Here is a 14997-nt window from a genome sequence, read left to right as displayed (position 1 = left end):
CTCTCTCTCTAGTCAGGTAGGTATGCCGTGAAACATTTTGCTCCCTCCATCAGTCAAAGTGAAGAAAATTCACAAATCTCCCCACTATCAACAGAGCCCCTCCCATATGAATAAAAGCCCAATATGACAATCCTGTTCTAAACGTGAGCTTCTGGTAGAATGGAAACCCATAACCTGGCCTAATGTGCTACCTTCTGGGCATCATGAAATTGGACCTAATCCCGACATGGGCATTTATGATTATGACCCACTGTGCCTAGAAAGACAGAATGAGAGACACACTACTATTAGTAGGTACATGGACAGAGCTGTGCAAGAGTACTACAGGTAAAGCAAACCACATTTACAGGGCTTTCTACTCCTGTACAAGGGGATACATCTACAGCCACTCCTCCAAGTCCCTCTGAGCTGTCAGCCAACTCCTATCTATAACCTAGCTGTTATCCCAAAGCAGCCACTAACCACCCATCGAGTGTTCGTTATGCAAACCTAAGAACACCCAAGAACCTTCCCCAACCATCTCATCTTCATTCACGATGTAGGCTGTCCCTCAGGATGTTCCCATTTGCCACCTTTCCTCTTTGAGCTATGACCTAACTGAGTATGCTCAGGAGGGAGTGCATCAGTCTCCAACATGCCTTCCCTTTATTATTACATGAAGGCTTCCCAAATAAAGTGCCCACTGTTTCTTTGTTGGGGAGCATGTCCAGTGTGAGAACAATATATAACCTTTGTTCTCCTGTACATGGTAATAAAAATGCTTTACTCTTTTATGCCTCAGCTGTGGTCTTGCAGCTTGGCACTCACCAAGATGTGAAGCCACTGTCTTTGTCACAGGAATACCAACTTTCTGTATTTAGTCATTAGGCAGGAGCTCTATTGTCAGCAATCTAAGCAAAGCCCTGGCTAAGTTTATTTTCAAGTTCCAAACCACACCTACACAGATGCTTCTTAAACCAAGAAACCTGGATATTGGAAAAACAGGCTACAGACTGGCTCTGGGTATATGCACAGCTGTGCTAGGGATCTGTGTGTGGACACTGGATACCAGAAAACCCAGTTAAGATGTGATACTTGCACAGATGTGCAAGATGTTTTTGACCACAGGCTTAGGTCACTACCATGGGGGTATGTGCCCTTCTGACTGCCTGTATCACTTAAAGAGTATGCATCCATGGCTGTAGTCTTTCCTCTTGTTTTGGCATAGCAGCCCAATGGCTCAGTTCTCAGGGGGGAAGATGAGCATAATATCTCTTTCTAAGACTCAGGACTATGGAAAGAAGGTGCAGACAGAGCTGGAAAGTGGGAAACTGGGTCCAGGCCTCATAACCTGTCTTTAGAGACCCTGGCTCAGAGGAGGCAAGGATGTAAGCATCAACACATGGAATGTCAAACCACCAGGAAGTGAGAGAGCTGTTACCATGTCCTCCAGGTAATGGGCATGCTCCTATACTCAAGTAGCCTCCTGGAGGGATGGTTCGTTCTCCCACCTCTGGCACTTGCTAGCTCTGACAAAACACAATCAGGACTGGTGAGTCAGAACAGCTACCCACGTCACCCACCACTCTGTAAGCTTAGTTAGTCATTCTTTGGGCTGTCGGTACCATCACAATTTGAAGACAATGTTTACATGAATTCATATACATATAGCAGCACACAGAGACTTGTAAACACTAAACCTCTTTACAGCAAGAGCTCAGTATGCCTTTACAGGATCTGAATGCTGTCCATTTACAAATCTTTAAAAGGCAATTTTGGTTTCCTTTAATAAAATCTAGCCACCATCGCCGGGCAGTGGTGGCTCACGCCTTTAATCCCAGCACTCGGGAGGCAGAGCCAGGCAGATCTCTGGAGTTTGAGGCCAGCCTGGGCTACCAAGTGAGTTCCAAGACAGGCACCAAAGCTACACAGAGAAACCCTGTCTCGAAAAACAAAAACAAAAACAAAACAAACAAAATCTAGCCACCATCATACCTTAAATGGCAGGGGCCATTATCCTGGGCTGGTCTCTAATCCCAGTTCCTATATAACAAACTACAATCTGCCTTGGTACAGAAACAAATCAAAACCAAAACCCTCAATTTGGAAGCGGGAATGTTCTAACTAGTAGCCAGATTTTAGTGTAGATGGGCTTCACTGAGTCACAGGCCACACTGTTCAGACCATGTCAACTTAGGCAAATGCCTCATGTAACCAACCAATCAAAAGTTATTTCTTCCCTATTTCCCTTCTCAGTACTCAAGGGCGCTGCCCTCTCTGTAGTCAAGATCGGAACACTTCCTATTTAGAACACACCCAGACTTGCAAATTTTTCTTTTTGACACTGAAAGAGCATCACAGGGACCCTGGACCCATCACCCCAGAACCACCTTCCCCCAGTCGCAGGTAGGGAGGACCTGCCTCTTTTCACTGGCCTATCTCACTGCTTCTTTTTTTTACTTGCCGGACTGTCTAAAACTTCGATCTTGCCTCTGCCACCTTCTGTATTCGGAAGCTTTATGGTGTCTATGGTGACTTCAGAGGGGATGCAGTCTTCATCTTCAGACTCTGAGCTGTCCTCAGAGCCGTCCTGTGAGCTCTCTTCTGAGCTGTCCTCTTCTTTTGAATCTGACCGGTTCATCTCAAATAAGGCCACATCCTGTAAGAAGTGTCAGGTTGAGAAATCTACTTCAGGGCAGTTCTGTAACATGTTGTAGTAAAGCAACAGCTAGTGCCGGGCGGTGGTGGTGCACACCCTAATCCCAGCACTCAGGAGGCAGAGGCAGGCCGATCTCTGTGAGTTCGAGGCCAGCCTGGTCTACAGAGCGAGATCCAGGCCAGGCACCAAAACTGCACAGAGAAACCCTGTCTCAAGAAACCAGAAAAGATAAAGGAGTACAGCTGGCCCCAGGGAAGGCTCGGCAGGTCGAGGTGCTTGTCCACAGGACCCCAGTTCAGTTCCCAGCACCCATGACCAACCAAGTGGCTCCTAACACCTCAACTCCAGCTTCAGGAAATCTAACGTTCTTCTGGTTCTGCTGGCCCCCACGGGTACCCACCCACATAGGTGCCGGACACACTGACGTGCACACAAAAAATAGTAATTCTTAAATAAAAGCAGCAGAGGAAGCTATCAATATCCATTATAAATTCTAGAGCGCAGATTGGGCTGTGTGCTTAATTATAAATGGCACGTCCATGTTCTCAGGTGCCAGAATACATCGTAAGAGAAGTTTGAAAGATTGATTTTACTTGCCTTTAAAAATGCTTTCCCTGGGCAGGAGAGATGACTCAGCAGTTAAGTTTACTGGCTGCTCTTTCAGAGGACCTGGGTTCAATTCCTAGCAACCACACAGTGGCTCAAATCTGCCTGTAACTCCAGAGGATATGACACCCTCACACAGACATACATGCAGGTGAAACAACAACACACATGAAAGTAAAAAACAAAAGGAGGCTCCTCTTGCCTAGTACACAGCCAACAGCATTCTCTCAAAAATGGACTACAGCAGTGGTTCTCAACCTTCCTAATGCTGTGACCTTTTAACACAGTTCTTCATGCTGTAGTGACCCCCAGACAGGAAACTATTTTCACTGCTACTTCATAAATGGAATTTTGCTGTTACAATCATAATGTAGTATCTGTGTTTTCCAATAGGCAGGTCGAGACCCACAGGTTGAGAACCACTGGCCTGGAGTCAGGCACGACACTGGACACTTCAGACTTAAGTGACACATCTACAATCCCAACCTGTAACCCCAGCAGTGGGGATAAGCAGGACTGACAATGAGGCCAACCTGGGCCACAGGTAAGGGCTGCCCCCCAACCCACTCCCTCAAAAACACTCCACAACTCTTGCCTTAATGGGATTTACATTTCTGAGCAAGGGCCAGCAAATTATAACCAGCAGGCTAAATCCTGCCTGCTACCTAATTTTGTTCAGCTCTTCAACTAAGAATGGTTTCTATACTTTCAAAGTGACAAAAAGAGGGAAAAAGTATTGAATAGAAAATGAAATTGTAGCATGCCACAAGCTTCTGCCACCAGACGGAGCCTCACGCACAACTTCCCACCATGAAAAAAATGGTCCCCTTGAACTCTGAGCCAAATATATAGCCCTTCCCTTAAAAAAGGGTTAGTGGCCGTCACTGTACAAAGCCCTGCTTCTTTGTTAACGTCAACAGCTGTGCTCAGCACTGAACAGCAAGTAACACAGTAATGTGACTGTGCAAGTAACAGGGTAACATGACTGTGCAACTCCCAAGTACATTCCACCATCTTGCCTGTGTGAAGGTGTTCACAAACTTTAAAATAACATTTTATTTTAGAACAAAATTACGAAGTATCACTCTTTCCCGTTTTGGTGACAAGCACACTAACTCCATCCCATGAAACAGAAATAGGGCACAGTTACCATCTGTATGATGTTTCCGGATGTCCCATCAATATTCTCAATATTGAAGCAATCAGCTGGAGCAGCCGCCATTTCCTTTCATAGCTTTTCATTTGCCTGGGCCATCTGTGGGAGGAAGGCCTGAACCTGGTCTAACACTGTGGAGCACAAACACAGCATGCAGACGTGTTAGTAAATCCCAGACTCCACAACTCCCAGTCGAACACTTCAGAGCAGAGCAACAATAAATCCACCCACTTTTTTAATAATTTATTTTTATTTTATTTGCACTGGTGTTTTGCCTCCAGATACGTCTATGTGAGGGTGTCAGATCTTGGAGTTACAGACAGCTGTGAGCTGCCATGTGGGTGCTGGGAAATGAACCTCGGTCCTCTGGAAGAGCAGTCAGTGCTCTTAACCACTGAGCCATCTCTCCAGACCAATCCATCAACTCTTAACATCCGTTTGCTTCTCAACTGCCTTAGGTGGTGGTGGTGGGGGGGTAAGGGGAGATTGCTGGGGATTGAACCAGGGCCTTACTTTTGCTAGGCCAGGGGCTCTGCCAATCAGTTATACTCTCAGTCTCTATTTGAAACTCCCAAAGCAAAAAGATCACACAATTCAGCAATTATTACTCAAATGTTTTGTGTTTCTCTTCCATCCTGAAAAGCATAAAATTCTACAAGGCTGGCATTCAACAAGGTGACTGGGAAAAAAAAGGCAGAATGACCTAATGGTCTTTACAGTAAGGCTGTCAAGGTTACTAATGGGGTCCCACTTCTACTTTTTACTATTTCAGTTACCTGGAAGGTGTGTCACCTGCCCAACATCTACCCACCTTCACCTGCAAGTGTCAACACCAGCCATCTTCTTTTTGGAAACAGGCTTGCTATGTAGCCCAGGCTAATTCACAACTGGCTTCCAACTTCCCATCATCCTGCACAGACCGTGCCCTGCCCTTCCTTTTGAGCTTGGGTCATTACTGTCTCTCTTATCCTGAACAAGCCTATGTATTCTGTAGTCATGCCCACCAGAATCTGCCTTGTGGCTTAAGCTAACAGGGTGTTCTAGCCAAGCCAGGAAGTGGTCAACTTGGGAGCGAAAGAGAAAAAAACCAAGTAAGTGATGAATGTGGGTCTGGAACGTCTCATAAAGCAGCCAACTCTCCACAGCTGTGGAATAGCCATCTTTAGATCACTCCAACACCAAGAAAGCAGAGCTGAGAGACAGGCCGCAGGTGAGGACTGCAGGCATCTGGATCCAGATGAACTTGCAGTTTCTGACTGGGTTCTGTCATCCCAAAAATGAGCCAAGTTTTCCTGGTTTTCTCTTTAGGCAATCTGAGCTTTCACTCAATTTGCAATTCAGAATTCTATTTAATGCATCCAATTTCACCACCATCCTGGCTAGTTTAGTCAACTCCACGCCAGCTAGTCATCTGAGAGGAGGGACCCTCAACTGAGAAAATGCCTCTGCAAGACCCGGCTGCAGGACATTTTCTCAGTGAGTGATCAGTGGGGGAGGGCCCAGCCCATGTGGATGGTGCCATCCTGGGTTCTGTAAGAAAGCAGGATGAGCAAGCCAGTAAACAACACCCCTCCATGGCCTCTGTATCAGCTCCTGCCTCCAGGTTCCTGCCCTGACTTCCCTCAGCAATGAACAGTAATACGGAAGTGTAAGCCAAATAAACCTTTCCTCCCCAAGTTGCTGTGGTCATGGTGTTCTACCACAGCAACAGAAACCCTAACTAGAACAGAAACTGGTACCACAATAGTGAGGTATTGCTGTGACAGACCACACCATGCGTTTTTAGGATTGTGGAAAAACTTTGGAACTCTGGGCTGTTAAAACCATTAAGTATTCAAAGTTTGGCGACCTGTTCTGTGGGAGTCTGGAAGAACGCTGAGAGAGCAATGCAGATGATGGAGGACTGGCTTGAAAAGTTTCAGAGGTCAATTTAAAAGTCCTTTAACAGAGTCTCTGCCCCCAACACCATAGGGGTTATAGCGTGGCCACATGAAGTGGGTTCTAAGGGTTTGAATTCTGTTCGTGTTTTCTTAACAAGCACTCTTAGCCTGAGCAGTCTCCTAGAGTAAATAACTGCCAGGTGTGGTGGCACACACCAGTGTAGGCAGAAACACGAGTATCTGTGTGTTAGAGGCTAGCATGATCTATACAGAATGTCCTAGACCAGCCAGGGATAAGCACGGGGAGACTGTCCAGGAGCAGAGAAAAAAAGAGTAACTAAAGCTAGGCGTGGCAGCAGTAACTGTAATCCTAGAATTGGGAGAGTTGGGAAAATCTGGAGGCAGGATCACTCTCAGATACACAGTGAAGTTTGAGACCAACCTAGACTATGTGAGACCCTGCCTCTAAAACAAACAGATAAATACATAAATAGCTAGGCCTTTTAGTGAAAGCACATACATCACAGCTACTTGGTACAAGGCAAGATCTCAACTTCGTGACCTGCCTGGGCTACAGGGGGAGTTTGGGGCCAGCCTAAGCAACTTAAGAGAGACCCTGTCTCAAAACAGAAAAATTCTCCTGGACAATGGCTGCACACGCCTTTAATCCCAACACTTGGGAGGCAGAGGCAGGCAGGTCTCTGTGAGTTTGAGACCAGCCTGGTCTACAGAAGTTCCAGATCAGCCAAAGCTACACAGAGAAACTTAGTCTTGAAAAACAAAAGAAATACAGAAATGGCTGGGAATACAGCTCAGCACGAGAGTGCGTGCATAGCCTGGCGAAAGTTCTAAGTTCAAGTTGTAACACCACCACCAAAAAACAAGGCACATTACTGCATCGAGCACTGGGAAGGCAGAGACAGAAAGATCTTGACTGGACTTCTGAAAATAAAGGGGAAGGGCCTTTACACAGACACTGATGACTTTATGAAGGCTATTTCGACAGTCTCAACGAGGAGCACATTTATCAGCGTGCAATTCAGCAATATTATCGTGTGATTAATGAAGGGGGCTGGCTCTGTTAGTTTGTATTGTTAACAAGATTTACCATATAAAGCTGTGAGGGGTACAACTGATGCTTGCAATCCCACAACTCAAGAGGCTGAGGCAGCAGGGTCACAATGAGTTCAAGGCCAGCCTGAGCTACATAGTGAGTTCTAGTTTAGCCTTTAGAAGACATGAACTAACATGTGTTCACCCTAGACAGGGCTCTAACAACAGACTAAAGCAAAGATTCCCCCCAAAAAGCAACGTAGTGAGCCAGTGAGTTTACTGGGCTTACTCAGAGCAACAAGAGTGACAACTCATAAAAGCTGCCTCCCTGCAGCTCCCTGCAGGAGTCACAAGCAGCTAGGCTTCACTAACTATTACTGTGGATGTAATCCTTAGGGAAGGGGTCTTGGGATTCCTGCAAATTTACTTCCAGAAGCTTGTTTACTGTCTATATCCTTTTTTTTTTCTTTTGTTTTTTTCAAGACAGGGTTTCTTTGAGTAGCCCTTGTTGGCCTGGAACTCTATCTGTAGTCCAGGCTGCCCTCAAACTCAAGAGATCTGCCTGCCTCTATCCCCTAAGTGCTGAGGTTAAAGGCTTGCACCACCATTGCCCAGTTTCCTTTGTTATCTTAAAAGTCTCTTTACACTATTTAAGGAAATGTTTTAATTTAGGAGGGAATGCTTCAATTCTGAGGCCACTTCTATGCTACATAGACTTGTACAACAGTTAACCAATAGTGGTGTTCTCCATAAACAAACTTAATATTCCAAAACATGAACAATAAATGCTTTTTTCAAACACGTGAAGTCTTGATAACTGCCCAAGCTGATCTCCAACATGTTGCAATTCTCCAGCCTCAGCCTTCCAACTGCAGATGTGGGACATCTCACTCAGCCAGCAACATTATTTTCGGTTTAAAGAAAAAAAAATGTATTCTGAAAAAAGTGCAGGCAGGGGATCAAGACGAAAAATCCTATTTCTTCAGACAATGACTTACACAATATTAGACTTGCTGTATTTGACTCTACAGTTTGATATAAGCCATGAAGACAGACTATTCCATCAAATAAAGGACTAATTAGCCGAAATTGGAGGAGCGCCCCCTAGAGTGGAAAGGTAGTACTTACAAGGGCTCCTCTGCATCCTAACTGTTTGAAGAGCAGAAGTCTTCTTGGAATGAGGCTTAGAGCTGATGAGCAATTGGTCCCAGATACCTGAAAACACACACACAATTTACATCATAAATACACTGCAACTCAGTGCTGGGATGACCCTCAGCCCTGCAGAACAGTGAGAGGGGGACATCAGCAACAGCTCCTGTGACTGTCTTCAGTCTGGACCATTCGATACCTTGAGGGAGAAGGAGCAAACACTCTTCTACAACATTTTGATTCTTCATGTACAACCATCTCCCCTCCTCTGTTCAGTCCGTCTCACTCATCTCCATCACTCATCTGTAACAAATGTACATCTGATTCCACCTTCTAGATTAATAATAGTAAGCCGGGGCGGTGGTGGCTCACGCCTTTAATCCCAGCACTCAGGGAGGCAGAGCCAGGCGGATCTCTGCAAGTCCGAAGCCAGCCTGGATTACAGAGTGAGTTCCAGGAAAGGTGCAAAGCTACACAGAGAAACCCTGGGGGGGGGGGATATAATAAATAATAGTAGTAATACTAATAAGCTGGCACTGTAGAGCAGATCTTTAATTCTGGCACTCAGAAGACAGGCAGGTGGGTCTCTGAGCTCCAGGCCAGCCAGGGCCACATAGTAAATAAAATGTCTCACAGCAGCTGCTCTTGCAGAACACCAGGGTTTGATTCCCAGCACCCACATGGTGGCTCATATTCGTCTGTAACTCCAGTTCCAAAGGATCAGACACTGTGGGACTTCTTCAGGCACCAGGCATTAAATAAATAAAAAGTTTAAATAATGAAGTTAACAGAACGTGGACCTGCAATGATAGTCTCACAGAGTTTAAAGTCAGAAATGGCAAGAGGTGATGACACGTGCCTTTAATAGGCAGAGGCAGGCGATTTCTGAGCTCAACAACAGCCTGGTTTACAGAACAAGTTCCAGAACAGCTAGGACTACACGGAAAAATCCTGTCTCAAAAAAAAAGTCAGAAATTGGGCCAACAAAGAGGACTCAACGGACTCAGGGGCTTGCCTCCCAAACCTGAAGACCTTAGTTCCACCCACTAACCACATGGACTGAGAGAACAGCTTCCCCTCTACATACCTGTGATCACAAAATAGAACCAAAAAGTTACAAGCTATGCAGAACTGGGCAAACTGAACCACACTGAGCACGTTTCTTCTTTTACAGAACATACTTGTCTGCGAGAAAGCGTCAATCTAAACAAAAACACCCCTGGAGAATTTTGTGCTTGCTCGCACCTGTCCCGCTTACCCAGAGAGCTTTGGAACAGGACACTGACAACTCAAGCCTTTGCCCACTCTTCTTTTCACACACAGAAAATCTCTTCACTTTCTAAATCAAAAAGCCTGTCACTCCCAATGCAGAGATGACCCAAGAGCCTCCGAACTCTCCTGAAAGCCTAGCGGTTTGATTAGTGTCAAGTTCGGAGGAAAGCCAGAGCTTGGAGTCAATATCCAGCTTTGCTGCTTTCCTGCCAGTGTCCAGTTATCTGTGTAACACCATGCCAGTTTCATCATAGAACGGGGTCATCAGGATACCTCCGCAGGCGTCGGGGATGCGGTGAGGCCTGAGTTTGTAAATTCCTGACACTGCCACTACACAAGCTTTAGCAATCGGTATTGGAACTCCTTCAGATACACTGGATTCTTAAATCATGTCCACGATACTCAGTAAGCAGGCCCAAGAACTTTTATGCATTCTATTCATTGAAATTCTATGGGCAGTCTCACCTGTTTGAATCAAAATGTGGAAACAGAGGACCAGAGAAAGCAACTTTCACAAAAGCCCCACTGAGTAAGGATTTCAACCTACAAATTTTCTTTTTGTTTTCGAGACAGGGTGTCACTGTATTATATAACTCTGGCTGTCCTGGCCTCGAACTCAGGAGATCCGCCTGCCTCTTTCTCCCACGCTTTTCTCTTCTGTATCACACTATCTGAAATGCTGAGTGGATTGCCCGCACACAAGTCTCCTTCCACCAAGGTGACACTAAGGAAGTGAGTGCCTAAGGCAAAAATTATTAAAAATCGTATTCATCTGTTACCTACCATCCCGGGCGGGCCAGTCCCGGTCCTCCCTGTAGAGTTCCCTAAGAACTGCCCCGCCTCAGGCAGGCACAGTCATATCCTCGACCCCCGCGTCCAAGCTTCGCGGTATTCCCCACCACCACCAATGTGCTCGACCCTGCAGCATCCCCGGTCCCCCACAGCTTCCCGGGCTCCTCAGCTTCCCGCCCCGCCCCCCCACCGAAGCCACCTGAGCTCTGCAGCGTCCCCGGTACCCCAGCCAGGTTCCGGGCCCCCCCCCCCGCAGCGTCCCAGGCTCTGCGAGCCCCCGGTCCCCCCGAAGAGTCCTTGGCTCTGCTAGCTCCCAGTTCCCCCCCCCGCAACGTCACCGGTGCCCCCCACAGCGTCCTGGGCTCAGCCAGTCCCTGGTCCCCCCCGCAGCGTCCTGGGCTCTGCTAGTCCCCGGTCCCCCCGCAGCTTCCTAGGCCCGGCTAGTCCCCGGTCCACCCGCAGCGTCCTGGGCTCTGCTAGTCCCCTGTCTCCCCGCAGCGTCCTGGGCTTGCTAGTCCCCGGTCCCCCCGCAGCGTCCCCGGTCCCCCCCGCAGCGTCCTGGGCTCTGCCAGTCCCCGGTCTCCCTGCAGCGTCCTGGGCTCTGCTAGTCCCCGGTCTCCCTGCAGCGTCCTGGGCTCTGCTAGTCCCCGGTCCCCCCCTCAGCATCCCGGGCTCTGCTAGCCCCCGGCTCCCCCGCAGCGTCCTGGGCTCTGCCAGTCCCCGGTCCCCCCACAGCGTCCTGGGCTCTGCCAGTCCCTGGTCCCCCCGCAGCATCCTGGGCTCTGCCAGTCCCCGGTCCCCCCGCAGCGTCCTGGGCCCGGCTAGTCCCTGGTCCCCCCGCAGCGTCCTGGGCTCTGCCCGTCCCCGGTCCCCCCGCAGCGTCCTGGGCTCTGCTAGTCCCCGGTTCCCCCGCAGCGTCCCGGCCCCGCCAGCCCAGCCCTGTCTCCGCCGCCGCTCACCTCTCGAACCCTCGCTCCCCGCGGTCAGCAGCTCCCTGGACACCGTGGCCTGCGAGCAGTCTCCAGAAGACGACGAAGCTGTGGGGCCGGACACGCGTTCGCCGTGGAGCTCCATGCTTGCAAGACAGCACGAGAGACGTGAACCTGGATGGACGGAGGCGCGGGGGCGGGGGGCGGGGCCAAGGCGGCAATTGGCGGAAACTCGGGGGTGGGCGGCGACAATGGGGGGGACAGGGCGGAAGCTCATGCAGGAGGCGGGGCTGGAGCCTCGGGCAGGCGGAGCCGGAAGCGGGGGTGGGGGGAGCACACAGCGTGGGCGGAGCGCTGCGGAAGCACACATGGGGGCCTGTTCCTCCCCCGCCGGGGATCTCCCTTGTTATTGTTATTGTTGGAAAAGCGTCAACAGGGCTTGGTTTGGTAAAACAAATTCAAGCTGATGAACGCAGTGTGAGGCCTTTGTTATTTTATTTTTGTTGTTGTCTGCGGAGATTTCTGTGGTCTTGAGTTGTGGCAATCCTGCTTCAGTCCCTCAAATGGCCAGGATTATAGGTGGGAGCCACCATACCCAGCTGCTCTATGCTTTTCTTAAGAAAAAAAAAAAAATTATTTTATCATACTGGCCCAGGTGGGCGTCAAACTAACCATTTTCCTGCTTCAGTGTGTACTTATATCTACCGGCACCCACCACCATGCTTGATTTAAATTATTTGTTAAATGAAGCTTCACAGAGTTACTCAGATTGGGCTGGTAGTCAAGGTTGGGCAGCCTCCTAAATAGTTTGCTTCACAGACCTGGACTACCAGACCCTGTTAAATTTACTATTGAATTGTAAACACAAAATTCAGCATTATGAGTACTGTTTACATTGCTATGCAACAAGCCTTCCAAACATTTTTCATCTAAAATCCTAAAAGATTGTCCCAGGTGGTAGTTAAATGGTAAAGTGTGTAAGGGGGGGGGACCTGAGTTTGGTCTCCAGCACCAAAACAAACAATTTTTTTTTTTTTTGGTTTTTCGTGACAGAGTTTCTCTGTGTAGCTTTGCGCCTTTCCTGGAACTCGCTTTGGAGACCAGGCTGGCCTCGAACTCACAGAAATCCGCCTGGCTCTGCCTCCCGAGTGCTGGGATTAAAGGCGTGCGCCACCACTGCCCGGCCAGACAATTTTTTAAAAAGCTGAAACTAGACCCATTGAACAGCAAACCTGATTCCTCCTTTTTTCCTGACCCTGGTACCCAGGTTCTGCCTTCTCTTTCCATATAAACAGAATCATAAACCACTTGTTTTTGTGACTTTTATTTCACTGAAAATAAAATCTTCAAGGTTTACTGGAAAGAATTCTTTCTATTTTGATGTTGAATAATATGTCATTGAATTATGTACCACATATTCTTTGTGGGGAAAGGGATTTGTTTGGGAGGACAGGATCTATCTATCTATATATATATCTCCCAGACTATAATGTTGAACTCCAGGTTATCCTCAAACAATCCCAAAGTGTTGAGATTACAGACAGACGGGCTTTGTACCAGGGCTAGTTCAACAGCACATTTTTTTTTTAATCTTAGATATTTGAGTTCCACCTCGTGCCTGCTGTGAACAAGGAGCTGCAGTGAATATGTAAAAGTTACTTCAATCGTAATAGCACACTCCTTTAATTCCAGCACTCAGAAGGCTGAGAGGCAGGTGAGTCTTTGTGAGTTCAAGGCCAGCCTGGTCCACATAGCAAGAGCTAAACCAACTGGAGCGGCAGGGTAAATCTGTGTCTCAAAAAACTCTGTGTTGGGGACGGGGGTTGGGCGCATGGCATGGGTGTAGAAGCCAGGACAACTTGAGAGAATCAGTTCTTTCCTTCCACTTTGTTGATCCTACAAATCAAAAAACTATAGACACCTTTACCTGCTGAGCTATCAACCAGCCCAAATAACACAATTAAAGTATGATCAAAGGGCTTGAATATGCTGAGCAGTGGTGGCACACACCTTTAATCTCAGCACTCAGGAGGCACAGCCAGGTGGATCTCTATGAGTTCGAGGCCAGCCTGGTCTACAGAGCAAGACCCAGGACGGGCACCAAAACTACATGGAGAAACCCTGTCTCGGGAGGAATAAAAAGGCTTGAATATATATTTCTTTTCTTCTCAAAAGTGGGAAAATTTTCGTTGTTCATTTCTTGCATCCTATTTTGGATGACATCTTTAGCCTGAAATTATTTGTCATAGTCCTTCCTCACGACAAAACTGCAACCAATCACTTGAACATTTGTCTTGGGCCACATCTGAGCTCCCACACACCATACACAGACACACACAAGTACAGGAATGCCCCCAAACTGGCTGAGGGACTAGAGACATGCCCTTGTCTCCTCTTTAAAGAGTTAATCCACTGGGGTAGGTGAGGACTTGGCTAGCAGACCACCACTAGGAAGACTGGTTCATCTTAAGGTATTTTGCTTTTCCTGTCCAGAATTCCCACCCCCTAACATGTCTCCACTAGCTGAGCTGCCTTGTGGTGCCCCCAAGCCAGCCTGCCTTTCTGAGGCCTATTTCTTTTTTTTTTTTTTTTTTTTTTTTCAGATGCTGACCAGAGGATTTGCAAAGCTCCCCTCCAGGGCATGTGGCTCCGTGCCACTGTGTGACTGACCTCCGTGAGGCCTTATCTCAGGCAACATGGGGTTTGTTCCTTCTCTTCTCCATTTTCCTTCTCCTTTCAAGCTTGGGAGTTCACCTGGAGTTTTCCTTTTAAACCTAATAAATTGTCCCCCAGCTTCTGTTGGTGTCCATTCTTAAATGATTTTACCAACAAAACTAAGAACCCTGAGGAAGGTCCCCGATTTCTCAGATATTCTGTAACAGCTCTGCTGGGATTCCCAAGGTTTCAGGAACATTTCTTTCCTGTCCTTTAATTCTTTAATTGGCAGAAAAGACTGTTCCTGTGACTCTGGACTGATCAAGACAACACAGCAGACGTGAGCTGGAGCGGGGCACATACAAGAGTTGAGCTGTGGGAGAGGACCGGCTGAAGGAGAGGACCAGCTGACACGCTTGTTTTCCCGGTTGGCAAACTGTGTACAGCTTGTACTGTTTCCTTTCCTCATCCTACAGCTGCAATCTCTTTTGATCTATTTCCTGTTGAGAATGTTTTGCAAGTTTACACATGATGATTACAAGCAGGTATAGGCCCTCCCAGTTACAGGCCCTATCCAGGACAGAGAGGTCTCCATTATCAGAAAATAAATACCTTCACGTGGTCATCATATCTGCTACTCCCTTTGAAATGGCCCAAACAGAACACTACACAGTGGATATGAACTTCAGATTTATTTAGCCAAGAACTTGGAAGGGATAAGGCCAGAGATGGCTTATGGAGACCTGCTGTGGGCAGTTACATCTTTGTACCTCTTTGCTTGCAGGAATTCAGCAGAGTACAGAGCACCTGCTAAGTCTCTATTCTTCCATTCTTCTTCTTCTTGTTTTGCTATAATTACTTTTA

General features: G+C 47.6%; 1 protein-coding gene across 1 annotated transcript; it reads right to left on the bottom strand.

The window, feature by feature from the left end:
- Positions 1 to 1876: 1876 nt before the first annotated feature.
- LOC131901199 (NOP protein chaperone 1-like) lies at positions 1877 to 8551 on the bottom strand. Its single transcript, XM_059252429.1, has 3 exons — positions 8462 to 8551; positions 4395 to 4531; positions 1877 to 2638 (listed from the first exon to the last, which is right to left on the bottom strand). The coding sequence occupies exons 2-3, from the start codon at positions 4464 to 4466 to the stop codon at positions 2420 to 2422; spliced, it is 291 nt and encodes a 96-aa protein (XP_059108412.1). The 5' UTR covers positions 4467 to 4531; positions 8462 to 8551; the 3' UTR covers positions 1877 to 2419.
- Positions 8552 to 14997: the final 6446 nt, after the last annotated feature.

Source organism: Peromyscus eremicus, unplaced genomic scaffold, assembly GCF_949786415.1.
Source record: "Peromyscus eremicus unplaced genomic scaffold, PerEre_H2_v1 PerEre#2#unplaced_46, whole genome shotgun sequence".
Lineage (NCBI taxonomy): Eukaryota > Metazoa > Chordata > Mammalia > Rodentia > Cricetidae > Peromyscus > Peromyscus eremicus.
This window is presented reverse-complemented; position numbering and strand designations above follow the sequence as displayed.

Coding starts and splice junctions, on each gene's coding strand:
- LOC131901199 (XM_059252429.1), bottom strand. CDS start 4,466: ATGGCGGCTGCTCCAGCTGATTGCTTCAATATTGAGAATATTGATGGG. Junction 2,639..4,394: donor CCGGAAACATCATACAGATG/GTAACTGTGCCC, acceptor CACTTCTTACAG/GATGTGGCCTTATTTGAGAT.